At 34.6% G+C, this 20,200-nt stretch overlaps 4 protein-coding genes across 6 annotated transcripts in view; 2 read left to right on the top strand and 2 right to left on the bottom strand.

Moving 5' to 3' along the window:
• LOC144852595 (transmembrane protein 87A-like) overlaps positions 1-2,947 on the bottom strand; it is a 72,464-nt gene extending 69,517 nt beyond the window's left edge. The window contains exons 1-3 of one of the 2 annotated variants that reach the window (XM_078710499.1): positions 2,782-2,939; positions 1,450-1,510; positions 572-657 (exon numbers count right to left, since the gene is read on the bottom strand). In XM_078710499.1, coding sequence (XP_078566625.1) covers positions 572-657; positions 1,450-1,510; positions 2,782-2,916 — 282 coding nt within the window. In that variant the 5' untranslated portion in view covers positions 2,917-2,939. Of the gene's footprint in view, positions 1-571; positions 658-1,449; positions 1,511-2,781 lie in introns of both variants that reach the window. The other variant, XM_078710500.1, reaches the window with a different exon arrangement.
• Positions 2,948-3,096: 149 nt separating this feature from the next.
• On the top strand, positions 3,097-8,815 carry LOC144852048 (molecular chaperone MKKS-like). 2 transcript variants are annotated; one of them, XM_078709738.1, is made up of 7 exons: positions 3,097-3,173; positions 3,672-3,880; positions 4,733-4,942; positions 5,053-6,046; positions 6,389-6,570; positions 6,893-7,003; positions 7,591-8,815. In XM_078709738.1, exons 4-7 carry the CDS (start codon positions 5,059-5,061, stop codon positions 8,041-8,043), a joined length of 1,734 nt encoding a protein of 577 aa, XP_078565864.1. In that variant the 5' UTR covers positions 3,097-3,173; positions 3,672-3,880; positions 4,733-4,942; positions 5,053-5,058; the 3' UTR covers positions 8,044-8,815. The 2 variants fall into 2 exon arrangements, with proteins under 2 accessions (XP_078565864.1, XP_078565865.1); XM_078709739.1 differs by having other exon boundaries at positions 3,672-3,886.
• Positions 8,816-11,657: 2,842 nt separating this feature from the next.
• Positions 11,658-14,299, top strand: LOC144852351 (arylsulfatase A-like). Its single transcript, XM_078710135.1, has 4 exons — positions 11,658-11,890; positions 12,332-12,979; positions 13,419-13,677; positions 13,856-14,299. The coding sequence occupies exons 1-4, from the start codon at positions 11,658-11,660 to the stop codon at positions 14,297-14,299; spliced, it is 1,584 nt and encodes a 527-aa protein (XP_078566261.1).
• Positions 14,300-17,632: 3,333 nt separating this feature from the next.
• Positions 17,633-18,939, bottom strand: LOC144852102 (transmembrane protein 45A-like). The gene has a single exon (XM_078709809.1). The coding sequence runs from the start codon at positions 18,926-18,928 to the stop codon at positions 18,041-18,043; it is 888 nt and encodes a 295-aa protein (XP_078565935.1). The 5' UTR covers positions 18,929-18,939; the 3' UTR covers positions 17,633-18,040.
• Positions 18,940-20,200: the final 1,261 nt, after the last annotated feature.

Raw genomic sequence — 20,200 nt, 5'->3', positions numbered from 1 at the left:
TTATTTATGAATAAATAGTACATTTCTCCTACTACTACATGCACAACTAAAATAAAAATAACAATACAATTAATAATCCACAAACATTTTAAAACACTCAATTGAAAAAGTTTGTGTTTGTAATTGTCATGTTCATTATTTACAACTGTATTGTAAAATGATACATATTAGTTCTGAGGACGATCAAAGCATATTGATCGAAACGTCAAGAAACTCAAAAGTTCTTTTCAGAACTAATGTACGTGGTGTACCGCAAACTTTATATCAACATTTGATTTCGCCATGCAAACCTTCAAACAATACATATGATATACTTTTTTTCATTTTGATAAACCATAACAAATATATAATACCGAAAATGATACAGTAAACTTTCCCAACACTGAACTCTCTGAAAACGGGAAACTTGCCCACAACCAGACTTTTCTCAAACTCAAATTAATTTTACCATTAAAAACACATTTCGGAACACCAGACTTTGCAGAAAACCAGACATAATAGACCAGCCCAAAGGTGTCCGGTATTAAGAGAGTTGAAATTATTCACATTACAGCTTTTGCACTGTACTTACATTATTATCTACAAATGCGTTATCACAATCAGAGAAACGAAGAACCCACTTGAGTTTGATTTGGCAATTAGAATCTTGACAATTGGCTGAAAATGAAAGTAGTACTGTAGTTAATGACTTATGAGTAACAGAAAGAGGCTAACCCTTGATGAGGAATACTGTAATTTGTAATCACATTACACATGTGATAAACAGCGCATAGAGACTATTTGTATTTTGCGCTATATAAATTTAAAAGTTAAGATGACTACAGTACTGTATAGCGAAGCATTTAATAAAAAGGCAAACTGCCTTAAAATGTGACATGTTTCGAGAAACTATTCTCATCATCAGAACAGTAAACAACGCCTAGAGTGCTTATATACCAACAGGACATGTTGTATGTAAATAAGTAAGTAATTAGCATAATAAAAGAACAAGGAATGTAGGCAACAAACAATCATATGGCAAGTGTGACGCCCAAGTTATAGATTTGTTTGTTCAAGGAAGGTTTACTCCACGAGATGTGGAGGGCTTCCTTGACCTTAAGTTTGAAAGCGGAATCTGCAGAAACCAGAACGGTGAAGCATTCTGCCTTAGCGAGGACCTTACACCGTTCTGAATCCTGCAGATGTTGAAAAATGTGAGAAGCCTTGTCCCTGAAATGTTCACGCACCCGCATTGATAACCGTCTATTGGTTTCACCAATATACATGGAATTACATCCCATACAATGACATGGAATTACATCCCATAAATTTAAAACCATTGTAAGTGTACAGTACTTTTTCACACAGATATCACTTTATACATATTATCACACCTTATCACCTCATATTGGAAAGCATCTGCATTGTGTATAATTGAATTTGAAAATGTTTAAAAGTCTATCATCCTACCTATCACTGTCACGTTAGTGTTGTTATACATACTCTTATGAATTGCAATTACATCATTCCTCTAAAACAAAACAAGTAGAAAAGATAAATTAAAACATACGAAATTATTCGATTGACATACGATCGGGGGCAGATGATCAGGCTTCGGGTACAAACATGTGCGGACGTTCGGGCCCAACTTTGTGGACGTTCGGGTTCAACGACTCAGACGATCAGGCCAATATAATTAGACGATCGGCCCATAAAAAAAATAAAGGAAAAACGAACGAATGAATTTATAATTGTTCACCATAAAATAAATTAAGGGTGTTCTTTCCACGAGTTTGTGATACAAATGTAATAAACTATGTACATACAAATAATGTTAGTGATGATCGGGCCAAATGTATAAGACGATCGGGCACATAAAAAAATGGGCCCGATCGTCTCTATGGCCCGATCATCTGTTCACCAATTACTCAATCAAAAAATGGAGCCTATGAGGAATAACTTTATATAATATGTATATAATATTAATATTCTATTTTAGAAGACATTGTGATGATTGATACCTCGTATCTAATTATAATTAATATCATAGGGTTTAATGTTTTATGCGCAAAATACTTTTTTTCTTCAATAACGTCAAACTTTGTAACTTCAAAATATTAATATTATATTGTATCTGTCCCCGGGTCATCTTGAGACAAGTTCTTTGAGCTTCTAATTGTGTTAATTTAAATCTGGATCCAAAATCTAAATCTGGATCCAATATGTACAGGGATACAGTAAATGTATTTCCTGTTAATCAATTAATTAATAATATCGAAGAAATTATAAATGTTTAAAATAATAATAATAAAATAATATGGAATAAAACATTTTTTTAACAAAGAAATTGGGAGCTCAGGTTCATGTGACCAATGATAAATCTGTCAGCTGTGAGGTTAGAAATGATAAAATAACATATATTAATTCATTTTGAAAGAATATAATAAGTACTAAACTAGGCCTCCTATTCCTAAACAAATGTAAATATAAATAATTATTTTATATTATAATATAGGGCCTAGGCCTATATTGTGCATAAATAATTAAATTATGTTAATTTAATTTACCGTTAATTGGTACACACCACACACACATACAACGCAATTGGTACATCTGTCTGCTAGGCCTATCTACTCTAGACTAGGCCTAAGCCTATACCTAGGCCTACTAGGACTAGCTAGCGGCCTGGCCATAGCCCTCTACTTACTACTAGGCCTAGGCTAGAGGCTAGGCCTAGAGTTAGGCCCCTTTTCTCAGCTGTTTGTTAGGCTAGTTATACAATACAATTAAAGCAAATCTTACAGAAACTGTATGCTTAACTACGCCTGGTTCAAGTGCAGCATTAATTAATTGCAATTTAGTAAAACATAATGCTATAAATAAAGCAAAGTTTAGCTTCCACGTAGAACCCATCTTTTCGTAAAATTTATCACACATCACGGTCACACGCAACACATCCACGTAACTCGAGAAATTCGTACATCAGCTGTGTGTCGTATAATATTATTGGTGGTTCAAAGGAATAAACAATTGAACTATCCAATCAAAACTCATGTACAAAGTTTTCTCACAACATGCATAATTTTAATTCTGATAACGCCCTCTTTATTTATAATAGTTGAGTTTTTTTTTTACAAGGAAGAAATAAAAAATAATCTGATAAATTACGAAGAAAACAACGATACACTCAATCCGTAAAGAATAAATTTTGAATTATTAGAACCAGGACTATACGGTGCAATACGCACATTTGTTTTTAGCACAATAGTTTCGGTAGATAATAAATAATATGCTAGGCCTAGGCTAGCTAGGCCGGCGCTAATGGCTAATGCACTTTTTCACCCCATCCTCAAAATCAAATTTATACCTAGGCTAGGCCTACTATGGCATGATATGGCCTCTCTAATTTATCCTCTTCTATTCTACAACTACACACTAGGCTCTAGCCAGGCTAGGCTACATAGTAGGTAAGGCCAATCAACACTAGGCTAGCTAGACCTCAGCCTACATATAAATAAAATATAATTCTAGAGTAGGGCCAGGAGGGTTAATTGTATTGGACAAGTGATGTGAGAAAAATTAGTGATGATATAAATAATGCAATGGGCCTATCTAGTATAAAAATAAAGGTCCCAGATACTCTATTACTAAAATTCAAATATATTTTCAATACATTTTTTTTCCTAATCTAGATGCTGGAAGCCTAGAGAAAGAATGTCATTCGTCCAGAAGTATAAAGTTTCATTTGCAATTATAACAGGATTGGCGATTGTGCACCTTGGTTGGTACTCACTAGCGAACAACTCAACATTCAACAATAAAAAGAGAGAGGCAGGAATCGTTGTGCCAGATTATATGAAGTCAACTAACAGTAAAAAGTGACAAATAACAAACTATACAAGTAATAGTATGAATATTAATATTTGTTGGTTGTTTATTGGTTATAATGTTTATAATATTTATTTGGTCAACAATAAATATTAACCATGTACCATGATAGGCTAAATCAGATTCTGTACTACTTAAACTCTATATTACAATAAAAAAATCAGTAAAAAAAACATTAGATACTGTACAACAAAATCGAACTACTTTACAGTGGAGTTGTGGCTTGGTGGTTATGATGCTTGTCTACCACTCCAAGGGTCCTGGGTTCATGTTTGTGTATATGTTTGTCTTGTGAACCTCTGAGGGTCCCGAATGATCAGCAATAGCTGGATGGATCACCCTCATTAAATATGGTTAAAAAAAAAAATATACAAAATACAGCCTAAAATACAACTAGACATCATCCAAAAATATGTATTGAAATTATTGCTGTTGATGAACTTTGAACTTTTCATTGAACTGTAAGAGATATGATTATGATGTGGTTTGAACGTAGAATGTATTACTAGTGGATGTAATGTATTTGGTATGTCAGCCCAAAATTTGTATTGAAATTATTGCTGTTGTTGAACTTTGAACCTTTCATTGAACTGCAAGAGATATGATTATGATGTGGTTTGAACGTAGAATGTATTACTAGTGGATGTAATGTATTGGGTATGTCAGCCCAAATTTTGTATTGAAATTATTGCTATTGTTGAACTTTGAACCTCTCATTTGAACTGCAAGAGATATGATTATGTTGTGGTTTGAACGAATGAATTATTAGTGGATGAAATGTATTAGGGTTTTTTTGGCAGGTTTAGTTTTCCTTCACTTGGTATTTGTGATCATTATTTGAACGTTTTTATTCCTTAAATTTCAGAAAAGTTTAGCGTTTTTTCGTAAAATGGGTATTGTAAATTGGGTCAAACAGAATAAGTACGTGTCTGTTGGCATTGGCTTAGTAGTCTTTCACCTCGGCGCATATACATTTTTTAAATCTGCATTTTCACCTGAAAAGCGTTGGACATCATCTGTCAATTACGGAGCATACAGCAGATCATACGAAGAGAAACAAGGAACCAAAGAATAGGTATTTATAATTCTATTTTTATTTTTAATCTAAGTATAGAGTTGGAGAATTTTACTAAAAATATGAAATTTACACACAAATATGTAAAATTAATGTAATTTTATTTTCAGATAATTATGATTAAATCAAACATCTCAAAAAGCTTCTCATCAAATGTTGAATCATGCGTTTTGAATAATGAAGATAATTGGTTGGCACTCCAAACGTTTAGAAATCTTATCAAATCCTGCTATGGACCTAATGGCCTTCTCAAGACTGTCCAGCATCATAGTGGTGGCCAGGTAACCTTAACATCCAGCTCTTACAACCTCTTAAGGAATCTACCAATTAAAAGACCATTTCTCAGATTACTGGTGACTGCTGTTACTGAGCACCTGCGATTATTCAGCGATGGAGGACTCTTTGTTGCACTGATAGCTTCGGAACTCATTTCTCTTTCTTGTTTTACTGATCTGCCACGGATATTATGCTGTGACGTTAACACCATACTATTAAGTTGGTGCAAAGAATTTATGAGTATCTGCAAGATTCCTGTTGACATCAGCAGTATGGACCAGATGATGGCAGTGGTTCGATCAGTCATATCAACCAAACCCGCTTGCTCATTTTCTCAGGCAGACATCTTGCAAATTTCGAGTTTGATCATACAAGCTTTCTTAAAAACTCTGCCACCTTGTGACTCTCATAAACCCATGGATCAATTTGTCCAATATATCGAGGTTGGAGGTTACGATAAAGCGAACTCACAGATTGTTGATGGTGTGTTGTTTCAGCTTCCAAATGACCTTCAAGAGGACTTCCTTCCACCAGAAGAGAGTTTTCATTCTGGTTCTTTAAAGATTGCCCTCTTCAACATCTCTTTAGCAGGAGATACTGACGATTTTGTGAACACCGTTTACGAGGTTACAGAAGGGTTATCCCCAATGGATGTTGTTACTCAAAAGCTCTTTGACATTGCAAACAAACTGATTGAAGATTCTGTTGATGTTTTAGCCTGTCAAAAAGTGATTCACCCAAGCCTTAAGAAGTTTCTTACAAAGAATAGAATATTAGTAATTGACCGTCTGTCTGTTGTTAATATTGGCGCAATTGAGACTCTTGCAGGTGATTTTTATACTTTAATATTTCTTTAAAACTAAATTTTTATTGTGAATGTTTAATGCAAATAAAAACCCATTAGACTCGCAAGCTATAAAGTTTTGTTTTATTGATTTAAAAAAAAACCATTTTCATGATGCGCTATGCAACTATTATTGAGTTTAACAAACATTCTGCACATGCTCTTATGTTTCTGAGCATGCTCAGTAGTATGGTGCAAAAACATGTTATTTTGGTGTTGTACACCAAGGATAGCCCATTAAGTCTGCATCATGAGACTTGTCTTATTCTTGAATGTTCACTGCTGAAATTCAAAAATAAATTTGAATAAATTATTTTGTTTGAAAGGTGCACAGTGTATTTCTAGCTTGCATTGCTCCGACCGAATGGAAGGTATGTATGGAAGACTGGAGAAGCTTGAAAGAGCAAGTTATTTCAAGAAAAGCTATTACCATTTTGTGAATAATGCTACGCCAGTGTGTACATTGGTTTTGTGTAGTAGACTTCAAGAAACACTGACGGAAATAAAGGTAACAATAAGCCAACCTTATGTCTACATAACAATGACAACCAATTACCTAATAGGACACAGTTATAATACTTCAAATATATTTACATATTTTTTTATTAATATTTATTATTTATACTTTTTCACTTTTATCTTTTTTTAAGCTCTGTCTACACTATCAAACTAGTTCGACAAAAAAAGTGTGATGTGTCCAAATATGGTAGTGATGACATCATTTCCATATATTGCCATATCACATTTTTGTCACATAAAGTTTGATAGTGTAGACAGAGCTTTAGAGGTGTAAACTAATTCCTCGCTATTTTTTATTTTCACCCTTTTAGAGTGTTTGTATGGTTGCGCAAAATGTCTTACGAAGCCTGATTGTAAATCCAGTCGTTTTACCTGGTGCCGGGTGCTTTGAAGCGTTGCTTACTGCTTATTTGCAACAGAAAGTAAGTGTACAATCCAAGGTGGGATTGGGTGTTTTAAACACGGAAATCCAGTGGCTGTATTCACCAATTACACTTTAAAGTGAGATACTAAGTATTTCACTTAAGTGAGATACTAAGTGTTTCACTTAAGTGAGATACTAAGATTTTCACTTAAGTGAGATACTAAATATTTCACTTAAGTGAAATATAAATTATTTCACTTAAGTGAGATACTAAGTATTTCACTTAAGTGAGATACGTATGTAAGTATTTCACTTATAGGTGTAAATCTACAGTGTACAGTGATTTCAGTGGCCATTGTAATTAATGTTCTATTAAATCTAAAGCTCTGTCTACACTATCAAACTTTATGTGAAAAAAAAAAATGTGATGTGCCTATATATGGACATGATGACATCATATCAATGCCATATTTGGGCACACCACACTTTTTGTTCCAAACTAATTTGATAGTGTAGAGAGAGCTTTAGAGAGTTGAAACTTTATTTTATACTTTATTTTGTGTTTACAAAGAAATATTGTAAATTAATTAATTTGCAAAAATATAGAGTAAATTTATGCATAGTGTCTTGGTTTTTTTTTTTAAGGTGTTGAATGTTGAAAATTCACTATGTTCAAATATTGGGTGTTCTATCTACCAGTTTAAACAGACAGCTAAGAATTTTATCGCGGCTCTTCAAACCGTTGCTATTAGTAACCAAAATGGTTACCCCGTCACCAACATCGGCCAATCACATCTGTGGATAGTTCCTGATCAGCATAAACTAGATTCTGATTGGATCGTTGATAGAGTTTGTAGCTGTGGACTGTGTACATTTGATAGTTCACAGAAAACTGTGGAATTCAAAAATACCAATATGGTAGTGTTTACTGAAAGAAGAGAAATAAAAACTAGTTTTGGCAGCAAAACCATTGTTTTAAAGCTCAACAAGGATGCAGTCATTGATCAATATGATATAAAAATGAATGGGCTGAATATTGCCGTTGAAACTGGCAACCTTATTCTTCGTATCAATCATGCATTTTCTATTTCTGAATGAAAATGTGATCATAGTTGGCAAAGGAAGGAATTGTGTTATGTTTCACAATCTACGAGAACAAAAAAAGTCATCCCGATAATTACACATGGTTTCAAGAGTACATTAAAATATCCAGCAATTTAAAGATGTATTGTCCCTTTGACTAATTCCAAAAAAAAAAAAAAAGATTTAAAAAAAAGTGAGTCATTTTGAAGTATCATAATAGTTATTAACTTTCACCAAAAATTAGTCGAAAAAAAAATCATTTAACTGAAATACAGACGTTTTTTGTTCAAAAAATAACTTTGAACTTTGTTTTCGGTCAAAACATATCTCATAATGCAACGCGCTACGCTGGCTACTCTGTATTCATAATCATAAAACTTCCTCGCGATCTGTGTGAAAACACCTTCTCAACCGTGACGAGTTGTAAACAATCCTAATTAGCATCATGCTTAATGCATACTCGTGCTTTGAAATCTTTGTTTACTTTCGCTCGCAACGATTTTCCAGACGAAATGTAATCGAACTAATTTACCTGTTAATTACGTAAACTTGTTGTTTTTGGCTCGAAATTTCGACTTAAAGTGAATAACTTTAATATTACTTTGATATGGCCAATTTAAATTTAGAATATTTTTACCTTCATTTTTTGTGTTTCAAGGGACAGTACATCTTTAAACACAGTCAGGTTTGTTTCGTGTATGATGTCGCTCATAATGGTATCGATACATATTAAAAAGCTAGAATATAATTATACTGAAATGAAAAATAGATTGATAAAGAATTAAAATGTTATTTAAAATAAACACTTTTTATGTGACTGTCTTTCATTTATAAATTTGTCTGTTGAAAAGGAATTACAGAGAGGTAGTTGTGAGAAGGTATATGGTCGGATCCAGGAATTTTAAATAAGTTGGGGTAGAGGGTGTATAAAAACCGGAAAGATGTATAAATGTTATGCGCGATTTGAACGATTTGCGCAATTTAAAATTGCGCAAAGAATTCCTTGCGCAATTTGAATTGAAACATCCCTTTCAAATTGCGCAAGCAACGTATTAAATTGCGCAAGTAATCTGCAAATTGCGCAAGGTTTTTGGACAGATTGTGAAATCATGCACACATATTTTTATAGTAATTTCTAAGAATGATTAAAAATTAAAGATAATATCGCATTTCCTTATTTTAATAGTGAAAATGTTGTTATTGTTAGCATACCAACTAAGACCCGACAAAGGAAAACGAAGCGGTGGTGTTCCCCGCGGCGGGCGGCTATACTACTCTAGCCTACTACTGGCTATGTTTTGATAGCAAGTCTAAATGGTGGTGGCGGTAGACTATGTTGTGTATTACTGCCTTAATTTTTGTTATTTTTACATTCATTTTGATTTATTTCAAGTTACAATGAGTGATAATATTATTTAATTGTGTATGCCATTTATGTTGTGTATTATACACATGTTATCTTCGCATATATTATGTTTCATTTTGAGTTATTAGTTTCCAATAAATTATTATTGTTAACCAATCGTCGACGTTAACACGCATTCTGTTGCGCAATTTGAAAATGTTACAAATTGTGCAGCGCAATTTGAAATTGCGCAAGGATTTTCTTGCGCAATTTAAAATTGCGCAAGTTGATTGCGCAATTTAATACTGCGCAAGAAAATCCTTGCGCAATTTAAAATTGCGCAAGAATTCTTTGCGCAATTTCAAATTGCGCAAGGAATTTTTTGCGCAATTTCAAATTGCGCAAATCGTTCAAATCGCGCATAACATATGTACTTAAGTACTGACAACGACCTTCCGACTCGATAGGCGCGTTTTCGAATTTGTCATCACAGCGATTGTTGTTTTTACAGCATGTAATTACATTTACTTTATACTACTATGCGGGTAGATATATTATTCATTATTTGTAACAACATAGGCCTACAGTAGATACATATTAATTATGGTTACTTTAAAATGAAATAATACTTACGTGATCACTTTGAAAACAAACAAAAAACGTCAATTTTCCTGTCTATAATTGATAATTTCCCTGATCCGTTGGTGCAGTTAGATGAAATATACATAGATTGGATAGTGAAGGCAGCTCATAAAATAATTAAGGATGTTGATCATCCCCTTAGCAAATACTTTATTATCAAACGCAATGGTAGAATACATGTTCCAATAACTAAGACAAACAGATCGAGATATGCCTTTGTTGCAAATGCTATTCATATAATTAATTCACGTCACCATCGATAAAATGTTATGTAATACAAGACTATGTAAACAATGAAACTTTATAAAATGTTTTTATATTTTTAATATTTTTAAACGTTTTTAACATTTTTAGCCTATTTGAAATTTTAGCAATTTATAGATTGTAAGGTTTTAGGAACATTCTAATGGTTTGAATCCTTTTAAAGCTGTTTTTAATCCTTTTAAAGCTGTTTTAAACTATTTTAATCTCCTGAATCCTATTCAATTTTAATACCTTGTCATTTTTACACCGTGTTTCATAACTTATATTTTTTTTGTGCAATTATGTGTGTGTACATAATATATTATATTGTATATCTATTTATTATTTTACTAATAATTGTCAATCTTTAAGAAGAATTTCTGTTGTTATTTTATGATGATGATGGACAAATAAAGCATTTAGTATTCAGTATTCAAATGCTGCTCTCTGTATAATGGTATAGCCCTATTCTAATGTTAAAATATTCACAAAGTAGTTCTAAAGCAAAGACCAAACAAAGAAAACAGGAATAATGTATAAATATCTACCCGGATAGTAGTACCGGTATAAAGTAAGTATATTTATTCTGTTAAAACAACATTCGCTGTTAGAATAGGGCTATACCATCACTCCACCGAGAGCAGCATTTGCAGGGAAATTATCAATTATAGACGGGACTTTTTTGTTTTGTGATCACGTAAGTATTATATCATTTTAAAGTTACCACAATTAATTGTTTAAAAAGAGAAATTGAATCTTCTATTTAAAAAAAAAAATTTCTAGATTGATACAGTAAATGCTGTAAATTAAAAAATTACGGATTACGGGAAAAACAACTAGATTTACCGACAGTGGTAATAATATACAATCGATTGTCCGACTGGTTATAATACTATTTGGTTATTGAAAATTATTAGGTAATAATAATAATAATAATAATAATAATAATAATAATAATAATAATAGATAGATAGATTTATATAGCGCAAATAAACGATGTCTCTATGCGCTCGACAATAAAGAGAAAGAGTGGAAAACAAAAAGGAAAGAGAACAAAAGACAAAAACACCAAGCTAGCACCCAAACTGGAGTATGGGGATACACCATCACCGCTAACTGGGGAACAGTGTGTAAGTACCCCAGTTAGCATCGGTTAAGTCTTGATCTTTTCAGGGATCCGGTGCCTCCTAGCATAGTCAGAAAACAATATCAGGCAAGAAAGGTTAACAAAAGCAAAAGACAGATATTTAAGACAGGACCACCACAATGCAAAAACTTGTTTTCTTTTACCTGATTGTGTAATCCTGTATAGGCCTAAAGATGTTAAATACATTTTAACAAATAAATCTTCAAATAAATAAATCAAATCAATTTTCTGTATAGCTTTCGGCATCATACAATGACTTCTTTACTCAATTGGTGGATCATCTTCCACGTGATGTTGTGGACTCGTGTGAAAAGCTATACTAATAAGCCTAACATCATAGTCTTCCTGGCTGATGACATGGGCTATGCTGATCTGCAGAGTTTTGGAAACCCGTTATCGCGTACGCCACACGTAGACGCTCTAGAGGCAGGAGGTCTAAAGCTGACACAGATGTACAGTGCCTCAGCAATATGCAGCCCTGCAAGGTAGAAGTTATAATTATAGAAAATATTCCGTGAATACAATATAATACGAGTATACAATAATATTTAGTAGTAGTAATAGGCCTAAAGCGTGGTTCCCACTAGAACGCAACGCAGCGACGTATCGACGCAAAGTGCTGTATTGCGTAATCACAAGTGGGAACCGACGACGCAATATTGCTGCAAACATCGCAGGTTTGATTTCACGCAGGCGAGGGCAAACACAATTATTAAGCTTGGTTCCCACTAGCGACGCAACGTAATGCAATCTACGCAACGTAAGAAAATGCCCTTCCAATGCTTACGTTGCGTAGATTGCGTTACGTTGCGTCGCTAGTAGGAACCAAGCTTAAGGACCAATCTTGGTGCAATACCCGTGGGTGTGATGGTGTCACCAAGGAGGTGTCAAACTATTATAACACGTCGTGTTGATTTATTTTTCAGGGCAGCGTTACTAACGGGGCGCTATCCTGTTCGTAGTGGAGTCTGGACTTCAGAAAACGGACAACTCGTATTTGCACCCAAGTCCGTGTATGGTCTTCCTCTTAACGAAACGCTTATTCCAGAAATGCTAGCCCAACAGGGTTACAAATCAGCTATTGTCGGCAAATGGCACCTTGGTGTTGGGCTTGATAAGAAATATCTGCCTACAAACCAAGGGTTCCACCATTATTTTGGAATGCCATACAGTCATGAGGGATGCGTATGTGCTGCATGTTTTTATCCAGACGTAGAATGTGAGAACCCGAACGTGTATACTAATTCTGATGCTGTGACTTGTCCATTGTTATTAGAAGAAGATATTATTGAGCAGCCGATTAATTTGACATCTTTAGCTGAACGACAGACAAGAGCCGCTAGAAGCTGGATACGAGAGTTCGTCTGCGAAGGAAGCCCATTTTTTATGTACTATTCCACTCACCATCCACATACCCCGCAGTTTGCTAACAGACATAATGAGGACGCAACACTGGGCGGACAATACACCGATGCGCTGGCAGAGCTGGATTGGGAACTAGGAGAAATAATGGACGAGTTAAGAATAAACAACATAATAGAAAATACGTTAATATTATTCACATCTGATAATGGGTAAGTGTAAATAAAACAATAATAGGCCTATATAAACCATTTAAGACGTAATAAAACTAACTTATTCGACAAAAAAAGACACAATTGAAGAAGAGATAAAAAAAAATCTGCTCTTAAGTTTGGTTCACACACAAGCGAGTTGACCAATGACAAGCAACAGTTCAATCCATCGCTTGTGATTGGTCAAATCACTTTAGCTTCGTTCCCACTAGAGACGCAACTCAAGGACGTAGACGATGCAAGCGAGTAGACCAATGACAAGTAATAGTTTAAATAATCCATCGCTTGTGATTGGTCTTGTGTTGCGTCTGTAGTGTGAACCAAGCATACATTGCCCTACGTCCTTGTGTTGCATTCCTATAGTGGGAACCAAGATTTTTGCTGAATAATGTGCTCATAAAATTAAAATGTTCTTAAAATTTCCTTTGCAATTGTGTAGACCTGATAGAGGAAGCCATACACTCGGAGGATTTTCTGGAGCAATGAGATGTGGAAAGTATACTACATTTGACGGCGGGTCACGAGTACCGACCATTGCGCACTGGCCTGGTCACATCCAACCAGGTGTGTCTAGAGAATTGCTGAGTCATCTAGACATATGGCCGACTTTCAGACGGTTAAGTGGTTCTTCTGCTGAAGATTTTGACGTCATCCTGGATGGGTATGATGTCACAGACGTCTTGTTAAATGGAAAAGAGGTTAGTATATTATTCCATGGTTATTTACAGTTAGAGAATTAACACGCCGGTTTAATTCATATTTGATTATGTTCTGTAGTAGTACAAGAGCTGGATGGTATCTATAGATACTAAATTACTGGACAATAAAGCTGTGTCAATAAAAGTAATATGTTTAGTGAGGCATATTTTCTTTCAGAGTCCACGAAAGTCGATGTTGTATTACAATATTGTAACAGACCCAGAAGTAGGAGCATACGCAGTGAGGAACACTCAGTACAAAGCGCATTTCTTTGTGGAAAAAGTTGTGTACACAGATGCACTGGATAACGATAAGATGTGCAAATCCGATAATTACACCGTTGATGCATTTTCACCGCCGGTTTTGTACGATTTGTTACTGGATCCCGAGGAACGGTTTGACATCAGCGGTGACTCTGAGGACATAGTTCAACTTATGACTAAACTGATAGAGGAAGAGTCTAGTAGAGTGACATTCGGGACAAGTGTTATTGGATCGTCGAATGTAACTTTAAAACTGTGTTGCAATGAGGAATGTGAAGAACCCACTGTTGATTGTTGTGACTGTCCTTCTTTATACAGTGACGATCTTTTACCATTACCATCTTACTGCACAACCTAACATCATTTCACTAGATAATGAAACAGTATTTTAGTAGCAAGATTATAGAAATATATAGCGCCACTATCCCACAAGAAGATATCTGGAAGTCGATTATATCAACTTATGAGCGCGCGATGGTACCAGTCCTTAAACGCGGAAACTTAACAATGCGCGCGCCTCGCCATGGAAACCTATCTGGTTCATAATAACAACAGTTCATTTTAGACACGATGTCTGACAACAAAGCAAGCGTTTATTGTAATTCAGTAAATAGAAATCATCCTGGAATTTATAGCCGCGATTTTGGAACTTTCGACATCACAATCTGTCCTGGTTATGATAATTCTGAAATAGTTTTAGTAATCATGGACAATAAGTACATAATAAATGGCGTCCCAGTTAACATTGACAAGTCTGGAGTAGTGTTGACGAATGGCTCTGAAAGAAATCCTCGACTTCAGTCCTTTTATACTTCTGCCATGCAAGTAAGAAAATACAGATCAAAGAAGGAGGACTTTATTGAAGAAAGGTATACAACGATTGTCGTATAATAAGAACACATTAATACATTACTTTTATTCTGAATGAATTGTTGAATGTCATTGTTGTTCCTATACTTTATTTCCTGTAGAAACTCAAAAGCGCAAATGTTAGTTTCAACTAAAAGCTTGTTTCGAAAAATGAAATATTTACTCAAACAATCTCATAAGCTGGCAAACAGCCGACATCTTCATCTGAATGACGTCAGAGTTCTAGATGATCTGGTTAAAAACGTCGTGAGAAGCATGTGTGTTAAGATGAAGTCTAGTCAGCATATTCTGATGATGAAAGGAGAACTATCTGAACAGAAAGAAATATTGATGAAAACATTAAAGATATTCTGTGAAGAGTCGATTCGTTTCAGTGAAATAAGTAAAGAACAGCTTGGCGATGAACTGACAAATCGGTTGCAATTTACAAACCCTGTTGAGAAGCCTGCTGAAGAAAGTCGACAAAAAGATGGTCTCGAAAGTCATGTATTCCATAAAGAAGAAAATGATTTAGAATTGTTTAAAAATCTTAAATCAGAAGTTAATAATTTAAGAGAAGATTTAGAAAAAATAAGTAAATCACAAACTATGAATAGCACAGCACCGTCTTTATGGCAAACATTATGTAACCCTTGGAAACGGGATAAGATTAAACAAAATGATAAGATTACCTCCACGATGCCCTCAACAGAAATAAGTGATATCACCAGAAGGCTTGTGAAACATGGTGCATCAACCCCTGACGAAGTCAATTTGATGAAACTTATTGATGTCAGTGTTCAAGAGGAAATAACAGAGTTAAAGAAAAAGAATTTAGAATCTGAGGAATTTGTACATGAATTACTGGATGAAATTGGGAAACAGGAACAAATAATTCAGGTTAAGGATGTAGAATTAAATGAAGCTAGAGAACACATTGATGTTCTTTTGAAAAGGTCAAAAAACGAGCTTACGACGACAAATGGAGAGTTGAGTCAACAGAAACGTTACGACCAAGATTGTTGTAAACTCCAAGAAGATAAATCTATGATGGGTTTAGAATTGGAGAGACTTCGACAAACAAATCGTCGTCTGCTAAACGAAGTATGTTGTCTACGTCATAGCAACAGAGAACTGGAACAACTTATCGAAAAAGGACAAGATCAGCGTATTCTTACAACAGAAACGCACAATGAACAGGTGAGAGGCGCGCAGTTACATGGTTTTTACGGCTCTGGACACTTCACGCCTGGATTGTACCTGCGAAACCAAATAACAAATGCCTCTAGTCCTGCTCTTGTCACAACAGGTAGTCACGTGATTCCACGCCCGTCAATGTTTGATGACGTCACATGTCTATCATCAAACAATGACGAAGCAAAATGAATATACTTCATCAATAAAAGAAATGTTCGAAAAACATTATCATTGTAAATTTGTTTGTTCTGAGACCTATTTTTTAACCTTCAAGCTCTGTCTACACTATCAAATTAGTTTGACCAAAAAAAGTGTGATGTGCCCAAATATGGTAGTGATATGCTCAAATATGATAGTAATAAAATTAATGTTTTCACTTATAAAAAAGCTAAATAAACTCTACCAAATCACCATTGACTTCACCAATCACTTGACAACATAGTTGTGATAATCAAATGAATTGCCCAGTTCACAAAATTAGCACAGAATTGTACGGGTTTATATTTTATTAAATATGAATATTTTTAGGCCTATATCTGATATTTTGAAAACCGACGTGTGTTCGGTCACGTAGGCGTTTGTTTGTTTGTTTTTTATGGTCTAATATGTCTATAATGCAAACTAAGTCTTATTTTTAATACAACTAATATAAAAGTCCGAAAATATATATTAAAACAGTTGAATTTTTTTATTTTGGAAGCGATAAAACCAAACTTTACCCAAAATGATATTTTGATATACAAAATACCATACATCGATCCACCACACATTCGGAAGTACCAGTGTCTAGGTCAAATAACCCTTGAGTTAGCGCGCGTAATGAGATAAACTTTTTGCTACCAAAAATCAAAACTTGGCCTTGTGTCTACACTATCAAACTTTATGCGACCAAAAAAATGTTCCCATATATGGACATGATGATGCCATATCACTTATCACTACCCTATTTGGGAACATCAAACTTTGTTGTCAAACTAGTTTGATAGTGTAGAGCTTTCTACACTATCAAACTTTATGCGACAAAAATGTGATGTGCCCAAAGCCTATGGCCACAGTGACGTCATACCACTACCATATTTGGGCATATCACATTGTTTTGTCATATACAAGTTTGATAGTGTAGATAGAGCTTTTTTACTGTGTTTCATCAGTATAGCAGTTTATTTTGTTATTCAAACATTAAGCATGTATCACATTAAACGGGGCATGTTTGCTAAGTTAGTTACTATTTTACTTATAAGTAGATGCAATTTAAATAATGATAATTATAATGACATTCGTACAAAGTCTACGGGCGTGGTAACGACCGATATTAATCGACTTTACAGTCAAAATAAGAAATTATAATATATTTAGGCCTAATACTAAAATGCTAACATTACGGTAAATACACGTAATTTGTGTTGCTTGGAAAAATACGATATTCATATCGTCATCATTACGTTGCCAAATGTGTTAGAGATAAAAATAATATAAAATGAGGAATAAAGTACTAGTAGAAAAAACAATGAAAATGTGATAATATGTAGAGAAATGAATGGAAAACTTTAAAAAAAATTGTATGTAAACAGATGGTAAAAACAAACATTGTTAATAGAATAATATGCATAGTGTATTGAAATAAAAATGAAAAATAGAAGGGGAACATAATATATGGAAATAAAAGTGGGATAAACCGACATTAGATTTAAACAATATTTACGTTGCCACAACTAATAAATTAAAGAAAATCCAATCAACACACGCATTCTCATTCAATTTATTATAATAATCGAATATCAAATTATTACTTAGTGGGTCGTCTAACTAACTATATTCTTTTTTTCTATTCACATTGTTTATTTAAACACATTACTTAATGTTAATCATTAAAATCTTTTCTATGTCGTTTTTAATCTTATTTTTTTGCTTTGAACATTTAGCCTGAATGTTTGTTCTTAAATAGCACATTGTTTTAAAACAATTCCCCTCATGTTCTCCTATAAATAATATCTTCTAGCTGCGATCGTTTGTGACTCGTTTTGTTAATATTGATAAAGTCATGTCCCTGATTCTATTCTTCTTCACTTCTTGATACGTCATCTTTGTAATCTTGTAGTTCGTCATCACTGAACCTAACTTTGGTTTGTACAGTAAGGCTGTGTTCTTCTTCTTCGTTGTGCAAGCCAGAGTAAGGGAACGAGTATGACATTCCGAAAAAGCGCAGTGTAATCTTCATAGCAATTATCTGTACGATGATGACGATAATTGCTAGCATACAATGCCAAGCAAATATCATTGAGAAGAATTTCACATTCAGGTGGTCATCTTCATCCCACGAATAATCGCTAAGGGGATGATAGAGGATGCAGCCAATCTGCAACATCCAAGATCCCTGGATAAAAGTAGCCCATATACGTAACCATGGTAACACATCATCTTTTGGCAGCCAAATTTCTCCTAACGTAAACAATAAGCAGAGGAAGACCATTATTACCTCTATAACATGCATTCGTATGTTCAGTGCTGATCGACCGTGTAGATGGAAAGAAAACAGCGTGCCTTCGATGAAAAAAGCAAACGCTAGAAAAACTTTAGCCCACCTTTCTTGGCCTTTAAACCAGGTTCCGACGGAAATTTTTGCCGCTCCGTACATCGCAAAGCCGGCCCACATAGTACAATGCTGCCAAATGTTAGAGTATATAAACACACCGTCTTCGTTGAACAGTCTCCACCTCCATGTTTTGTAAACTTGTTCGCCTATAAGCCCACTAAGCGTTAAGAACAGCACGAGAATCCCTTCAACCGGCAGCCGTCTAAGGAGATGCAGTTTAAAATATCTGTTACCTTTTCCTCTACCAATTCTTGGGCAAGTTGAATTGAAAACTCTTTGTAAAGTCCACCATACCGACAACGCCATGAACATGATACCAGAAGCAGCATGCCCAAAAAATCCACCCATTATGACGTCTAAAAACAGTTTAAATTAGTGTATATAGTGTATTCTTATTATTAAATTTAAACTTTTGTCGTCCGTGCGTTGTTGGTCACGTTTGAAGTGCAAATGCAATGTCAGCTAACAATGTATTATCCAAAGATCGCATTTGGCACTTAACACTCGACGAGTAACTTTTGACCCAATTCAAACGGATCAATACAGTGGCTAAGAAGACAATACCCATTATTAATAAGAGGTCTTAAACTGTTCTCGGTTTTTCTCGAATATAATATAATATCATAATAATAATATTATTAGTATTAAATTATAAGCCTGTAAAAAATAGATATGGTTGTATAATGAATGGCGAAGAAGCTCTTCTGCCCACCCCGTGCCCAAACAACGTAAGCGCAAAGGCGTTTAGGAACCGCAAGTGGCCCTTCAACGCTGGAGGCCTCGGATGTGTTTAGCCTTTTTCAACATATTTGGTTTTTTTGTGCCTGTTTTTCCTCTGCTCAGGGGCCCCATACGCTCCGGGGCCCCTGGGTTTAGCAAGTGAGCGCTCATAGCCGTTAGCCACTGAGCGCAACGCACGTGAGTTGATCAATGACAACTTCGACAGATATATGACTACGACAGCCGCGTAGTGATTGGTCAGACTGCTTTAGCTTGGTTCTAACTTGGACGGAACGCAGCGCAAAGACCGAAGCTAATTTGACCAATCACGACGCAATGGATCTGATTACTCCGACATTTCAATCCAGTGTGTACCTATTTATTAATTTCAGTATTTAAAAAAAAATTGTGTTTAGGATGGTCGATTTACCTCCTCAATCCAAATTGTAATTTGTAATCTCAAAGTGTTTGCTTTTGAGAGAGCAATCATGGTCAATGGTTCTTTCAATAAACATATAGGCCTACATTATCTTGCGGTTGAATTAGTGTATATTACTTTGTTTGGTTAGTAAATTTAAGATGTGTGTTTATTTGGTGAGCGTGGTCTTGTGTTTGCTTTATTTTGTAAATTATTTTGCGAATCTTGGAAATTTTTGAAATTACACGATGCGATCAAATTGGATAAATTGACATCACGTCTTCGATTTCAGTTCTTCATTCATTACGGTACCGGTAAAGGCCAATTTACACAGACGAGCGGTAACGGTAATAAAAATATAGAATCTATGTTATTCCTTTATAGACACAGATTCTACGTGGGACAAGCTACGCGGTTTTCCACTTATATACCGTTACCGCTCGTATGTGTAAATTGGTCTTTATATCTGATGAAATTAAGGA

The sequence above is a fragment of the Antedon bifida genome, chromosome 9 (genome assembly GCF_963402885.1).
Source record: "Antedon bifida chromosome 9, ecAntBifi1.1, whole genome shotgun sequence".
Lineage (NCBI taxonomy): Eukaryota > Metazoa > Echinodermata > Crinoidea > Comatulida > Antedonidae > Antedon > Antedon bifida.
The sequence above is the reverse complement of the archived record's forward strand: the minus strand, read 5'-3'. Positions and strand labels throughout refer to the sequence as shown.